Below are 16331 nucleotides of genomic sequence, written 5' to 3' on the forward strand. Positions count from 1 at the left end.
AGGTGTATGAACAAGTCAATGAACAGGTGTATGAACAGGTGTATGAATGAACAGGTGTATGAACAGGTGTATGAGCTGGTGTATGAACAGGTGTATGAATAGGTGTATGAATGAACGGGTGTATGAACAGGTGTGTGAACTGGTGTATGAATGAACAGGTGTATGAATGAACAGGTGCATGAACAGGTCAATGAACAGGTGTATGAACAGGTGTATGTATAAACAGGTGTATGAACAGGTGTATGAACTGGTGTATGAATGAACAGGTGTATGAACAGGTCAATGAACAGGTGTATGAACAGGTGTATGTATAAACAGGTGTATGAACAGGTGTATGAACTGGTGTATGTATGAACAGTTGTATGAACTGGTGCATGTATGAACAGGTGTATGAATGAACTGGTGTATGAATGAACAGGTGTATGAACAGGCCAATAAACAGGTGTATGAACTGGTGTATGTATGAACAGGTGTATGAATGAACAGGTGTATGAACAGGTCAATGAACAGGTGTATGAACAGGTGTATGCATAAACAGGTGTATGAACTGGTGCATGTATGAACAGGTGTATGAATGAACAGGTGTATGAACTGGTGTATGTATGAACAGGTGTATGAACAGGTATATGAACTGGTGTATGTATGAACTGGTGTAATAAAGTCTGAAATAAAAAAAGAATTAGACTCAGATGGTGGCCATGACTAAGGTGCGCTGTGTTATGTTTGTATGGAAAAGTTAATCTGCACAATGTAACACCAATAACGACCCCCAGGGGGCGCTTTGATCCATCGACCAGCAGGGATCTTTGATGTGTTTCAGTCTGCAGCAGCTGAACTCTTAATCTGACTCTGAGAATAATAAATCAAAGGTTTAATTTAAAGACGGATCAGTGAGCACATTTCTCCTTTTTGTTCTTCAGCCTCATGAAAGAAATATCTTTACCTCCAACAAGAATCCAATCTAAAGCCTGTTTGTTCCAAAGCTTTCATGGAGTTACATCGGCTTATTCACTTTACAGGGGATACAAATGGTTCATATGTCGACCAGTAAGAAGATTTAATAATTATACTTTACCTAATTTAACTAACAAAACCGACCTAAAGCAGTTTGGAAAATTTAGTTTAAACAACTTTAAGGTTTTCTTCTGAAATCTGATGACCACGTCTACTTTAAAGCGTTTTTCAGAGAAACACTCCTGTTTGCATGACTGCTCCTGAAATCCTCCTGACCTGGTTGTTCAGATATGCACCTTAAATTACATAAAATGAGAATATGTGTCTTTATATCAATGCTACATGTAGTTTAACAAAATCACAATATGAACTAAAGAGTGGAGAAGAACATACTGTAGAACAGGATACACAATGCACCTGGTGAGACTGCGGTCCATACATACCCATGGTGTTTTTTAACAGACTCTGATCCCCCCCCCCCCAAGCAGGAGCACAGAGCACCCAGAGTCACAGGCTCTGTGTCAGACCAACAGACTTTTTATTTTTTTAAATCCACTAAAGATTTGTTAAATGTTTAAACAAAGAAGGGCAGTAAACACTTCTGAAACATGTTAAAAACAAGATCAGCAGAGCACCTGTTTAGTCCACAGGGTAGCGCTAAAAGAAAACCTGACAGTTCCTCACAGGAGCATTTATATCAGTCACTTTATAACACATCTTCTTACATGGTTCCTTTAATCCGGTCTAAGTCAGACCTCTGCTGGATCAGGATCATCCTGGTTTTAAGGTCTAAGTAATCTCAGTCCTGCTCAGAAGATTTATACACAAACTTGAGGTTTGATCAGGATTAAATGATCTGATCCAATCAGAGAATCCTGAATCCTGCAGAGCACCATGAAGAACCGTTTTGATTTTCACTTCAAGAAATCAAAGACTGTTGAAGTATCAAGATAAAAGAAAATGTAGTAGTAGTAGAGAACTACACATTTCACAAGTCTCAGTTTCCTGATGCATGACTGCCCCCTGGTGGCAGGAGCACCTGTTACAGCCAGTGCCAACCCTGAGAAGTACAGAAAGTGTTTCCAATGTTCTTATATTCTTATCCCGTAAAGTTCAGGCAGTGTGTAGAAGTTTATCCAGGAGAGAGTTCACGAAGCTGCCACGCCAAATGTCATTCTAAACTCTCTTTATTTACATGTGGTCCTTTTATGCCTGGGGGTTACTTTCCCGGATTTGAAGGCCAGCTCTCTCTCCCACTCGGCCTCCACCACCTTGTAGAGCTCCATCGTGGCTTGGGCATCCTCCACAGAAGAGTGACCCATCCTCCCAACCTGAGGAAGCAACAGAGGAGATTTCAAATCTAGAATGAGAGACATCAAGACATTCAGACGAACTGATGAGGGATCCTCTGAGTTAGTGATGTGTCGGTCATGAACGATTTGTTCAAAACGAACAAATCATCTGGGTGAACGAACTGAACTGAATCACTTATTGAAAAGAGTCGTTAATTTCTCAACTTCAGTTGCTCTCTCCTCTCTCCAGACCGTGAGAGTCGCTCAAAGCCCGCCCTCCCTCTCCTTTCATGTCAGTGATACGTACTGACTGAACCAACAGGACGGAGTAGGTCAGGAGCTTTGTGTCACTACAGCCCGCCCCTACTTCTCCCTCTCATGTCTCCAAAATTGAGGAAGTAGAAAATATATTATTTAACATTTAGGTGTCGCGAAAATGTATGTGCTTTTTATAGCTGCTGTCAGTTTGCAAACGGCTTTTATATCCAACTTAATTTCACTCAACTGACTGTTTTAACATCTACTAACGATCGTGTTTCAGTCTGTACAGTGTGTGTGTGTGTGACTGAGGCTGGTGACTCGCAGTCTTGGTCATTCACGTTCACTGAACTAACTGAGAGGAAGAGCGGAGCTCTCGTTCAGTTCGTTCAGTGAACGAACTGAACGAGAGCTCCGACATGAATCGCTGAACGTACTGAAAGGAAGAGAGTGACTCGGAGGCGGAGCTCCCGTTCAGTTCGTTCACTGAACGAACTGAACGAACTGAACGAGAGCTCCAACATGAATCACTGAATGAACTGAGAGGAAGAGCGGAGCTCTCGTTCAGTTGAGTTCAGTTCGACAGCCTCCGAGTCCCTCTCAGAACTAAACGTTCGGCCGTGTTTCAGCTTATTAAATTCTGATTCACAGACAGAGCTGCAGAGAAGTACTGAACGATTCAGTGAATGAACCTTTTGAACGAATCACTTTACTGAACTGATTCAGTACACTGAAAAGAACTGCTTTTCACATCACTACTCTGAGCTGCACTTTGTCTCTGCCATTGACTCTATGGACTCAGGTGGATTCCTCCCACACACGGGAAATGTGTAGCATATCACCTTTCAACACAATATTATAATTAACAACTTATTACACCTCCCAACAAAGTGAGCGTTTACCTCATTAAGCTAATAATGTAAGAAAGGTGTTGTCATAGAGTCAAGTTGAACGGTGATGTTGTGTTGCTCTGTAATGCTGTAGTCAAAGGGTTAGACGCTTATGAGACGTTACTACGACAGATCAAACTTCTGACTGTTCATTTCAATACCAAATAAAGATTCAGATGAATGACTAACAGCTCCCATTCTCCTCCCACTTTTTACATCTGATGGACGCTGATTAAGAATATCAGAGTCCCTTTCACCCAGTCAGGGTCCCGTTCACCCAGTTCGCCTGTTTGTTTGTTTTCCTCGAGTAGAAATCATCTGAATGAACCTGTGCTGCTGTTTCACATCAGTGTTCAGTTAATTCTCAGAGTTTCAGAGATGTTCAAGGTTCAGACGGATCACGAGAGCCTGAGCTCGTGTGTCAGGTGTTCTCCTACCTGAATGTCTCTGTTAAAGATGGCCTTGGTGAGTCTCTTCAGGGAGGCACACTCGCCCACACTGAAGCCGGCCTTCTGGTTCAGCAGAGGGATTCGAGACGTGTCTCTGGTCATGGCGGTGGGGTGAACGTAACTCAGGACCTTGAAGTCGTTGTGGATGGCGTGGCCAATCACCACCTTCCCCATGAGCAGCCTTAATATCTGACAACAGACGAGATGACTCATTAAAGCCGTTCAGTTTGGACCGCATTAAGAACAAAGCTCCACAGGCACACAGAGACAGGTGATTGATTATTCAACATTTAAAGGACTTACCTGTTGATAATATTTCTGATTAGAAAGATAATAGTTAACACACAACGATCTGTTTTAATGACTTCCTCACCTCCGTCCTGGCCTTGGCGTAGGGTGTGGCATTGACGAGGTCACAGCGTCGGATGCCGCTCCACCGTGTGCGGTAGTCAGTGACCGGCATACTGGGTATGATAAATTTATCGTAAATTACGTCTCCGTCATAGTTCACCATGCTGCAGCGAGCCAACTGGTTGATACTCCCCTTTGGTCCCGATCCCACCATCTCACAGTCCAGAGCCACGTACTTCAAGGGGAATCCCTCCGCTGTCTTTGTCTGTTTACGGCTGCCTGATACCGAGCAGAAGGCGATGGTGGAGGCTGATGTGATCTCACGCTCCTTCGGCTTTTCATGGCAGCCATTGTTTTTGACAGTGGCGGTGAAGGGAGGGAGGCTGCATGCTGACACTGAGGGCTTGTGTAGAGCGCTGTCTCTACTCATCAGGGGAGGGATTCCTTTACTGTGTGCTGATGTAGAAGGTTTGAAGCTACTCGATGGAGCGCTGGCCGCGCTGCTTCCAGCGTCTGAATTATTGAACTTGTTGTTGGTAGAAGCAGGAAATGATGGACGCTGTGCTGGAGCTCCGTTTTGATGCTGAATGTGGTTATGTCGGGACATTCTCCCTCTCTGTGTGTGTTTATATTTACCCTCAGTGCGACCTCTTTGGTTTGAAAAGTTTTTCTTCTTAAACTGTTTGTTTTCCCTCCCTTGAGGTCGTTCCCTCGTTGACATCGTCATGTCTATTTGCATGTTGATCGTGACGTCCGACATGGCTTCTGAAAGACAAACAGAAACACAGAGTGAAGAGCAGTACACATCACATGACAAGAGAACCAATGAGAACAACATAAACTGAATTATAAGACTGCCAGACCAAAACACAGTCACCTGGTTAACCCCAAGGCATGCTGGGAATTATGCAAAAAAGCTAATTTACAAGAACAAGAGAAGCACAAGAATCTGTTAACCTTTAATGTTGTTTATTTAAAAACATTTAACTTTGATAGGACTCAGTGATAAAACCAGGAGCATTTATCACAACAACAACAACAACAACAACAACAACAACAGGTCTAACTTTATCGCAACACCTTTTGTCCAGGTGTCTGAATGTGATATTTAAATAAACATTTATTTCCTAAAATTTGAAACCAGAGTAAGTTTAGTCTTATGCACTTCCGGTCCAATAAAGAGGAAATTAAAGCCTCTTGGTTCAGAGCATGAAAGAAACAAGTGAACTCTACACCCTAACCCTATTTACCTGTTGTACCTGATGTTCCTGATGTACCTGATGTACGTACCTGATGTATGTACCTGATGTTCCTGTTGTACCTGATGTACCTGATGTTCCTGATTTATGTACCTGATGTATGTACCTGATGTACCTGATGTATGTACCTGATGTATGTACCTGATGTATGTACCTGATGTTCCTGATGTATGTACCTGATGTACCCGATGTTCCTGATGTTCCTGATGTATGTACCTGATGTTCCTGTTGTACCTGATGTTCCTGATGTACCTGATGTTCCTGTTGTACCTGATGTTCCTGATGTATGTACCTGATGTTCCTGATGTACCTAATGTTCCTGATGTATGTACCTGATGTACCTGATGTACCTGATGTTCCTGATGTACCTGATGTTCCTGTTGTACCTGATGTACCTGATGTTCCTGATGTACGTACCTGATGTATGTACCTGATGTACCTGATGTTCCTGATGTACGTACCTGATGTACCTGATGTTCCTGATGTATGTACCTGATGTTCCTGTTGTACCTGATGTATGTACCTGATGTATGTACCTGATGTTCCTGATGTACCTGATGTTCCTGATGTACCTGATGTTCCTGTTGTACCTGATGTTCCTGATGTATGTACCTGATGTTCCTGATGTACCTGATGTTCCTGATGTATGTACCTGATGTATGTACCTGATGTTCCTGTTGTACTTGATGTACCTGATGTTCCTGATGTATGTACCTGATGTATGTACCTGATGTTCCTGATGTACCCGATGTTCCTGATGTACCTGATGTTCCTGTTGTACCTGATGTTCCTGTTGTACCTGATGTTCCTGTTGTACCTGATGTTCCTGATGTACCTGATGTTCCTGTTGTACCTGATGTACCTGATGTTCCTGATGTACCTGATGTTCCTGATGTATGTACCTGATGTACCTGATGTTCCTGATGTATGTACCTGATGTATGTACCTGATGTTCCTGTTGTACTTGATGTACCTGATGTTCCTGATGTATGTACCTGATGTACCTGATGTTCCTGTTGTACTTGATGTTCCTGATGTTCCTGTTGTACCTGATGTTCCTGATGTACCTGATGTACCTGATGTTCCTGATGTTCCCTAGTTCCTGTTGTACCTGATGTACCTGATGTTCCTGATGTTCCTGATGTACCTGATGTTCCCTAGTTCCTGTTGTACCTGATGTACCTGATGTTCCTGTTGTACCTGATGTTCCTGATGTACCTGATGTTCCCTAGTTCCTGTTGTACCTGATGTACCTGATGTTCCTGATGTTCCTGTTGTACCTGATGTTCCCTAGTTCCTGTTGTACCTGATGTACCTGTTGTACCTGATGTACCTGATGTTCCTGTTGTACCTGATGTTCCTGATGTACCTGATGTTCCCTAGTTCCTGTTGTACCTGATGTACCTGATGTTCCCGATGTACCTCATGTTCCTCATGTACCTGATGTACCTGATGTTCATAATGTACCTGATGTTCCTGATGTACCTGATGTTCCCTAGTTCCTGTTGTACCTGATGTTCCTGATGTACCTGATGTACCTGATGTTCCCGATGTACCTCATGTTCCTCATGTACCTGATGTACCTGATGTTCCTAATGTACCTGATGTTCCGTAGTTCCTGTTGTACCTGATGTACCTGATGTACCTGATGTACCCTAGTTCCTGATGTTCCTGATGTACCTAATGTACCTAATGTACCTAATGTTCCTGATGTTCCTGATGTACCTGATGTTCCTGATGTTCCTGATGTACCTGATGTACCTGATGTTCCTGATGTACCTGATGTACCTGATGTTCCTGATGTTCCTGATGTACCTGATGTACCTGATGTACCTGATGTTCCTGTTGTACCTAATGTTCCTAATGTACCTAATGTTCCTGATGTTCCTAATGTACCTAATGTTCCTGATGTTCCTGATGTACCTGATGTACCTGATGTTCCTGATGTACCTGATGTACCTGATGTACCTGATGTTCCTGATGTACCTAATGTTCCTGATGTTCCTGATGTACCTAATGTTCCTGATGTACCCGATGTTCCTGATGTACCCGATGTACCTGATGTTCCTGATGTACCCGATGTTCCTGATGTACCCGATGTACCTGATGTACCTGATGTACCTGATGTACCTGATGTACAGCTGTTAAATGTCACTTTAGTAGGTAACTAAACCTAACCGTTAGCAGCTAACGTTAGCACGTCTGTGCTAACTCTGAGGTTATGATTATAAAGTGACGCAGATTCCTTCTGCGCATGTTCACAAACATCGGCGGGTCGTTACGGTTGTTACAGATTAATTTAATTAACAGGAAATCAATAAAAAATACATAAATATACAAAACCAGACCTGCTGCACACTGACGACCACACCAGCCTGTTCAAAATAAATAATCCACATCCGGGTTAGGATGCGTCCAAAGACACATTTAGAAATCCGGTATTTGAAATACTATGGAGTACTAATTATTAATTACAGCACAGAGAATTATTTACCCAGATCCATGTTATTACCCCTCTTAGACACATTATTTACTGATCCCTGTTATGACCCCACAAAGACACATTGTATTAAAAGTGAGTTTGTGTTACGTGGATTAATGTGGTTTAATTTAACTCCCGAGCTCCGATCAGTAACGGTGGGATTAACGGGCAGCACATGAACGCATCCTCCATTTGACGCTGTGGTTAGCTCTTGGCTAACTGCTCAGCGTTCAAACCTGGTTCAAACACGCATTAATAGATTTTAAAAAAGCGGGGTTTGCTTTATATGTGGAGATGTTCTCTAATCCGGACCTTCTGCGGTAGGTTAGTTAACGTATCACCTATCTATGAAACACTTCGTCTCACCTGGAGAAACAAACTTAACGCAGCATTATCAAGTTAACTGGAGTTAGCATTAGCTCCCATGTTGGTCCCCATGTCAGTGAAGGACTCCACACCGAGCCGGACCCATCAGACCGGGGCCCCTCAGAACCCTCAGACCCCTCAGACCCCTCAGACCCGGACCCAGGAGCAGCAGAGAGCCCACGCCAAAAGACTCACCTGGTTCCTGTCTCAGTACTCCCACCTGTCCGACTCCTTTATTATCGTGAGTATCAGAAGGTTCAGCCCGTGTTCGGGTCTTGTTGCTTTGAAAATAAAGGAGTTTCTTAAAAAGAAAAAGCATTAAACGCATCACGTTGTCATGGCAACAAACGTCCGTAAGAGCGATGCGTTAACGCATGATCAACGCTTTGACTGTTATTCAAAATACTTCTTTGTTACCATAGAAACAGACATATTATTGTGTAGTTTATTGTGTTTATTATATTATATTATTATTATTATTATTATTATTATTATTGTTTAATTATTATTGTGTAATTTATTGTGTTTATTATATTATATTATATTATTATTATATTATTATTATTATTATTGTGTAATTATTATTGTGTAATTTATAGTGTTTATTATATTATATTATTATTATTATTGTGTAATTTATTGTGTTTATTATATTGTATTATATTATTATATTATTATTGTGTAATTATTATTGTGTAATTTATTGTTTTAAGAATGCAGGTGAACTCTGTCACATATCAACATTAACAATAATAAACTCTGTCCCACTAATAATAATTATAAGTCAACATTTGGACAAAGAGTGAGAGAAACCACAGCGGGGCTCTGGATTCCATTTATCAAACTTTATTGTTCTTGAATGTTTCATGAACAAAGCTGCCAAAGCATCATATCTCTGGTTAGGTTCGTGGTAACCCCCCCCCAATTAAAATAATAATTATTCTTATTAAAGAGAAGTCTATGAGAATATCAGTGAGCGTCATGTGAGCTGAATGTTTCTCTCTTCACCCGGAGTTTCTCCTCCAGCGTATTCCTCCTCGTATTTATTCTGCAGAAAGTCAGAGTGAGCTGATGTGAGAACGCAGCAGGATGTAATCAGGAGAATTCATCTGGAGCGAGTGGGAGGGGGTGGTGACGTTTATTCCCTGTGATCGCTGCACGACCACAGACTGTCTGCACGCCACCTCTACCATCGCCGTGCTCTGAACCTGCTGCATTATATTTCCTGTTCTCCAGGATGTTCTTCTCCACTCTTTAGTTCACATTGAGATTCTGTTCAACTACACATAGCATTGACAGAAAGACACATATTCTCATTATAGCGTCTATAGAGGACTCTGCTGCTTCATTAGATTTTCCATTTTAGATATTTGATTTAAAAACAAAAAAACAGCAAAGATTCATGCAATCATATTTAATGTCATCATCATTTACATTCATTTAGCGCTGCTGATTTTACCTCACACAGTGACAGCTACCCGTTTATTGGTGTTCCCATAGCAACTGTAGGTGTTCCCATGATAAATGTAGGTGTTCCCATAGTAATTGAGGTGTTCCCATTATAAATGTTGGTGTTCCCATAGTAATTGAGGTGTTCCCATAGCAACTGCAGATGTGTTGTCGCCCTTCAGGAGTTTTTCACTGAAGATCTGTGGCACACCTTACCTGAGTCGTGGCAGTCGGCGCTGAACCACCTGTCCTATCGGCAGACTGCAGAGCTGCTACTGGATGCTGCTCATGGAGAGGAGAGGAGGTACTGCTGGTTTTAAAGTCCTTCATCAAAGAACAATAGCAATAGCAGCAGGCCTTCCTCACCAACAATCCTGAGGAACCTACAAGATCTGAGAGCTCAGGAGCTCCCAGGAAAAAATGTGGTTTGTGAGAGGGAAAAATAGAAGCTCTTTTCCCCAGGTAGTCTAAGCCTATAGCAGCATGCCCTAACCATAAGTTTTATCAAAAAGGAACGTTTTTTACGTCTGTTCTTAAAAGTACAGAGTGTGTCTGCCTCCCGGACCCCGGCTGGTAGATGATTGTAGAGGAGAGGGGCCTAATAACTGAAGACTCTACCTCCCATAGTACATTTAGAGACTTTAGTTACCACGAGCAGGCCTGATAACTGAAGGCTCTACCTCCCATAGTACATTTAGAGACCGTAAGGTCTTGATTCTGGTTCGGAATTAAACATTCACTTTTCTCCTTTCAGATATCCACTTGTGTGGCCTTTGTCTCTCTTGGCGTTTCGGGCCTCAGCTCACGCTCTGGCATTTCCCAGAGAGTGCAAAAAGCAGCAAGGCAGGGCGAGTGACTCGCCGAAACCCGACGAGTTTCTGGAAAATCAAAGTCAGAGCTCGCTGCTGGGACATGCTTTCAGGAAACACGTCAAACCCAAGAAACAGCACGAGATCCGCCAGCTAGGCACGGTACGGGAAACCTTGTTTAGGTTAGGGTTTGGGTAAGAGTAGTGACGTGTAACAACAACAACGACAACAACCATAACTACAACAACAACCAAACAACTGTAACTATAACAATAACAACCGTAACTACAACAACCGTAACTACAAAAACAACTACAAAAACAACTACAACAACAACCATAACTACAAAAATAACAACTACTACAACAACAACAACCATAACTACAACAATAAGTACAACAACAACCGTAACTATAACAATAACAACAACTACAACAACAACAACCATAACTACAAAAACAACAACTACTACAACAACAACCATAACTACAACAACAACCATAACTACAACAACCATAACTACAACAACAACAACCATAACTACAACAATAACAACAACAACAACCATAACTACAACAATAACAACAACTACAACAACAACCATAACTACAACAACTACTACAACAACAACCATAACTACAAAAATAATAACAATAACTACAACAACAACAACCATAACTACAACTACAACAACAATCATAACTACAACAATAACACATAACTATAATAATAACAACATTATTATTATGAATAATAATAATAATAATAATAATAATAATAACAGCAATAATTACAATAACAACATTAAAAACAATAATAATAAGACATTTTTCCGTTTTTACCTCAGCGGGTGAAGCAGCTTTGTGAGCAGACTGGCTGCAGCAGAGTCGTGGACGTGGGCTCTGGACAGGTAAGAAGACAGACAGGTAGAAAGACAGACTGGTACAACAGACAGGTACAACAGACAGACAGGTACAACAGATAGGTACAACAGACAGACAGGTACAACAGATAGGTACAACAGACAGACAGGTACAACAGATAGGTAGAACAGACAGGTAGAACATATAGGTAGAATATTATATTATCATTATTATTGTTAATATATTTGATTATTAGTTATATCATTAACATCATTCATAATAATATTCTCTGAACAGGGTCATCTGTCTCGCTTCCTGTCCTTCGGGCTTGGATTGTCTGTGACGGCGATTGAAGCTGATCGAACCTTGGTTACCATGGCGACAAAGTTTGATGGACAGTTACTGTTGGCCTTAGAGAAGGAATGCCAGAAAAAGGTTTGTTCTTGGTGCGTGACAAAGATATGTTACTTGGTGAGGATCTGGCGTCGATTAGCATCATCATGACTTCTGATTGATGCACACAGTTTATAACAGTCTGAATGGAAACCTCAGTGATCCGACAAGGAGTCATTTATCTGTTTAAACTGAAATCTGCAGGTCAGAACATCAAACACTCACACCTGAGGCTCAAATCTGCTAAAGGCGAAATCAGCAATCGGCGTTTAGATTTGGGGCATGCAGAATCCAGAGCATTTTTCTGGATTTCTTGATGAAAAATCAAGCGTGAATTAGATGGTTTAAAGTACATGGACTCAAAGTTTGTTGCTTTGGTCCCTGATAGGCTCAGGTTGTGATTCTAAGTGTGCGACTTCTCGTTTTTTTCTTTCACACGTGAGCCATTAAGTATGTTTTAATATGAAACTATAAATTATCTCATTGTTAAAGAGGAATATTTAATTTGTTTTTATTTCCTTTTGTTAATGATTTCAAACCATCAGCACCAAAATGAACAAACTTTTCTCCTCCAGAAATGTTCCTCTCTTGTCCCAGCATCACAGTCGCCTCCTCGCCATGTGGCAGGTTGGGTAAACCCCAAGGCATCATGGAAGGACTTCATGAAGCAGCTGAGTACTGCAGAGTGTGTCAAAGACCATCCTCAAATACCATCTGGACCCAGCAAGAAGAGACTACGGGGCTCTGAGCAAGATGAATATTCTGATGAGGTCCAGACTCTGTCATGCCCGGGATCCACAAGATCTGAATCTTACTCTCTGGACTTTGATATGACGTCACAAAACGAGTGTGAAGACAGCTCCTGCTGCATGCATATGCAGACACTCTGTCAGGAGGGTGAACATCCTGACTCAAACCAACTTAGGGGATATCCAGACTTTGTCCTGACTGGTCTTCACGCCTGCGGTGACCTCAGTGCAACCCTCCTTCGCCACTTTGTAAACTGCCCTCATGTACACGGCATCACCTCTGTGGCGTGTTGCTACATGAAAATCACAACCAAAGAAAACCCCACTCCACCAGGACTTGTGGAACAGCCAGCTTTGCTGACACCAAGCCTGGACTCCCCTTCCTCAGAGTTCGGTTATCCCATGAGCTCGTGGGTGCGAGGGCTGCCGGGTCATCGACTGTCCTATAAGGCACGGGAGGGGGCATGTCACGCTATCGATGACTACATACAAAGACTTCGGGAGGAAAGCGAGCTGCTGAGGACGCACTGTTATCGGGCCGCACTGGAGGCCTTCATCAGGGTTAAAATGCCGGATCTGCGCAGGGCGGGTATCCAGACAATTAAGAAAGCACACCTATTACCGTTTACAGAGTGAGAACACACTGCATCCTTCACTTATTACAGTTTACATTACACACTGCATCCTTCACTTATTACAGTTTACATTACACACTGCGTCCTTCAATTATTACAGTTTACATTACACACTGCATCCTTCACTTATTACAGTTTACATTACACACTGCGTCCTTCACTTATTACAGTTTACATTACACACTGCGTCCTTCACTTATTACAGTTTACATTACACACTGCATCCCTAATTTTTTACAGTTTACAGTAAGTACACACTGCATCTTTGACTTATTACAGTTTACACTGAGTACACACTGCAGCTACAGCTTTAATCAGTCTGGCTTCGTTTGATGTCTTATAAGGTGATTTTAAAAAAATAATAATTTATTAATTCCTAAGGGAAATTCTGTTTTACACTCTGTTATTTTGAGAGACATGTTTCTCACACACATAGGCCTGAATCACATACATTCACAAACAGCTCCTCAGCAGTACTCAGGAAGACCCAAAATTAATCCAATCAGTCCTTAGGTAGAATGAGGTGTATATGTGTTTCAATGAAGCACACTCTTGAATAAAAGATAAACATAAAATACTTGTGCCCTAGAGTTACAGTTAGGTCAGATACTGACCACTGGATCAAAGCTTCCATGCATGTAGAGATGCTGATTTAAGGAAACGATCTTTCTTCATTTTTTCTAGAGCTGAATATCAAATGAGGTAAATTGGCCACTAACATCCATGTTCCCTCTCAGGTACGCTCGTCTGGGCTTTGCTCGTGTTGGCCTGCCTCCTGGGTTGCCTTTGGACCCGGAGCGGGTGGAGGCCATGTTGAAGCAGCAGGGGCGGGTGGTGGTGTACTTCAGTCTGGTCCTGCTGCTGGCTCCTGTGGTGGAGACGCTGGTCCTGCTGGACAGGATGATCTACCTGCAGGAGAACGGTGAGCTGCTGCAAATAAGGTTTCTAATTGTCTTCAGTAGATGAGTTGATCATGTAGATCTGTAATATCTGCAACATAATGGTTGATGGATCAAAGAGTGTCCACTCAAAGCTGTTCTTTTTTTCCCCTGACAGGCTCAGGTTATTATTCTAAGTGTGTGACAACATTACAGAAAGGATCCCTACAGAGAGAGACCTTTTTGTTTTTAACCACAAACAGCTGTTAGATCACTCTCTACAGAACACTGTATTTATATATGAGGTGGAACCATGTATATGTATCATTTCATCTCTTTCTATTTCCAGTTCCACTAAATTCCCTTCTTTCTGCAGGCCTGGACAGTCAGCTGGTTCCTCTCTTTGACCCAAACTTATCTCCAAGAAACTTTGTGCTGGTGGCTCTGAAGACTCGAGGATGTCCAATTACGGCAACTACCAAAGTCTAGCTCTGTTTTTTTTATTAACAAAACAAGGAAGTCTTAATGTTAATTCTTTGTATTTGCCTTCTGTTTTTAGTAATATTAATAAAAAAGGAAGGTTCTTCTTGTTGGATGTAAACCCTCTCATTTCTTATTTCATGAGAATGAAAACTGGAACCCTTTTCAGATTCTTCCTCTCGTGTCAAAATGTCCAAACATCAGGTTTTATTGACCTCATGCAGTCTTCCCCTCTGAGTTTCCAGGCGATGCACGGACGCTGTCATGCCTTTTTTGTTTCTTCTTCCAATTTTATTTTCATTGGCATCCAGAAGTTTTACAAGAAGGAACAAAAACCTTCATGTCCCTTTAACCATGTTCACAGCATCACAGATTTCAGTGCATTCATTATGTTAAAGCACACCATTCTTTTAACTTACAGCCTTTTTTGTTTCAATAACATGCTCTGGATTCTGCATGTCCCAACATGTGTTTTGTGGTTTGACTTGTTATTTTGATTTAAATATTCACCTTTGTCCTCTTTGTAAAGCACTAACGTGCTCTGTTTATCTGAAACACAACGCAATAAAGAAAACACAAATCAAATCAAAAAAGTGTTTGCACTGAATTGGATGTTAGACTGCAGGACTCTTCTCTGGTGGCCCTCAGAGCTCTTTGAAAACAAAACAAAGCTCTTATCAGACTAGGCACAGTGGGAGCTCCACATACCAGGGCTGTCAAAGAATATTACAAATTTGAATATATACTGCAAAAGTAAAGAAGCGTAGTGGCGGCCGCATATACTCCAAAGATTTTCAATTTGAGCCAATGGGACCCGAGTGATGTTTATATAGTGACCGGCTAAAGTGACTGCACGCGACCACTACGATCTCCGTGCACGTAATTAAACGGCTGCATTCTGTTTTCTGTTCATCAGTATGTTGTTCTCCTCTCTTTTGTGAATGTTGTCATTCCATTGGATTACACATAGCATTGATATAAAGGCAAATATTCTCATTATAGCGTCGTGTAGCGGACTCTGTTGCTTCTACTTCTGCGTTGTTACAAACAAAACTTTTCAGCTATGAACTCTAAAAAACTTTGGGACAGTATGAAGGCAATCACTAATATGGCCACTGCAAAAAAATGTTTGGGCACTTCTGATGACTTGCAAAAAGCCAATGAATTAAATGATTTTTATATACGATTTGAAACAAATGACTTTTCATCTGCTGTTTTAGAGACACTGCCTGTAATGACCAGGATGCGCAATTGGTGATAGAACCGTGCAAAGTTCAATCACTTTTCAGGCACACTAGATGGCATCTCTACTTTTTTGATTAAGACATGCTGAAGAGCTAACATCAGCATTTTGCCCAATTTTCCAAAAATCTGTTGATTTATGTACAGTACCCACCTTCTGGAAAAAGTCCATTATTAAACCAGTACCTAGAAAACCTTGTCCTAAGTCAAATAATGATTTTCAGCCCTTACACCCATAGTTATGAAATGTTTTGAGAGGATCATGATCTCCTGGCTCAGAACAGAAGCAGACCCACTTTTAGATCTCTTCCAGTTTGCTTACAAGAAGGGGCGTGGCACAGACGATGCTATTAACAGCATCACACACCTGGTCACTAAACACCTGGAAGATCCCAAGGCTTATCCACGCTTACTTTTTTATTGATTTTAGCTCAGCTTTTCACACACTACAACCTCACTGGCTGATGCAGAAACTGAAACAGAGAGTGCTAACCCTTTTATTTTACAATGGTACTCTTCTTTTTTAACTAAT

General features: G+C 41.5%; 2 protein-coding genes across 3 annotated transcripts; one reads left to right on the forward strand and one right to left on the reverse strand.

Moving 5' to 3' along the window:
* Positions 1–1468: 1468 nt before the first annotated feature.
* isg20l2 (interferon stimulated exonuclease gene 20-like 2) lies at positions 1469–8644 on the reverse strand. Of its 2 annotated transcripts, none has more exons than XM_020657459.3 (4): positions 8497–8644; positions 4217–4959; positions 3832–4032; positions 1469–2285 (listed from the first exon to the last, which is right to left on the reverse strand). In XM_020657459.3, exons 1-4 carry the CDS (start codon positions 8627–8629, stop codon positions 2142–2144), a joined length of 1221 nt encoding a protein of 406 aa, XP_020513115.2. In that variant the 5' UTR covers positions 8630–8644; the 3' UTR covers positions 1469–2141. The 2 variants fall into 2 exon arrangements, with proteins under 2 accessions (XP_020513115.2, XP_065814098.1); XM_065958026.1 differs by lacking the exon at positions 8497–8644 and adding an exon at positions 7802–7867.
* mettl25b (methyltransferase like 25B) lies at positions 8117–14678 on the forward strand. Its single transcript, XM_020657458.3, has 8 exons — positions 8117–8542; positions 9933–10054; positions 10505–10721; positions 11407–11469; positions 11720–11857; positions 12391–13196; positions 13937–14121; positions 14454–14678. Exons 1-8 carry the CDS (start codon positions 8360–8362, stop codon positions 14564–14566), a joined length of 1827 nt encoding a protein of 608 aa, XP_020513114.2. The 5' UTR covers positions 8117–8359; the 3' UTR covers positions 14567–14678.
* Positions 14679–16331: the final 1653 nt, after the last annotated feature.

The sequence above is a fragment of the Labrus bergylta genome, chromosome 8 (assembly GCF_963930695.1).
Source record: "Labrus bergylta chromosome 8, fLabBer1.1, whole genome shotgun sequence".
NCBI classification, from domain to species: domain Eukaryota; kingdom Metazoa; phylum Chordata; class Actinopteri; order Labriformes; family Labridae; genus Labrus; species Labrus bergylta.

Bases quoted from the DNA above. Each gene is read 5' to 3' on its own strand.
- mettl25b (XM_020657458.3), top strand. From the start codon at position 8,360: ATGTTGGTCCCCATGTCAGTGAAGGACTCCACACCGAGCCGGACCCAT. The intron at 8,543-9,932 runs GTGAGTATCAGA...GTCGCCCTTCAG, and splicing joins TGTCCGACTCCTTTATTATC to GAGTTTTTCACTGAAGATCT. The intron at 13,197-13,936 runs GTGAGAACACAC...GTTCCCTCTCAG, and splicing joins CACCTATTACCGTTTACAGA to GTACGCTCGTCTGGGCTTTG.
- isg20l2 (XM_020657459.3), bottom strand. From the start codon at position 8,629: ATGCGTTTAATGCTTTTTCTTTTTAAGAAACTCCTTTATTTTCAAAGC. The intron at 4,960-8,496 runs GTGAGTCTTTTG...TTTGTCTTTCAG, and splicing joins AGTACTGAGACAGGAACCAG to AAGCCATGTCGGACGTCACG. The intron at 2,286-3,831 runs GTAGGAGAACAC...TTGCTTCCTCAG, and splicing joins TCTTTAACAGAGACATTCAG to GTTGGGAGGATGGGTCACTC.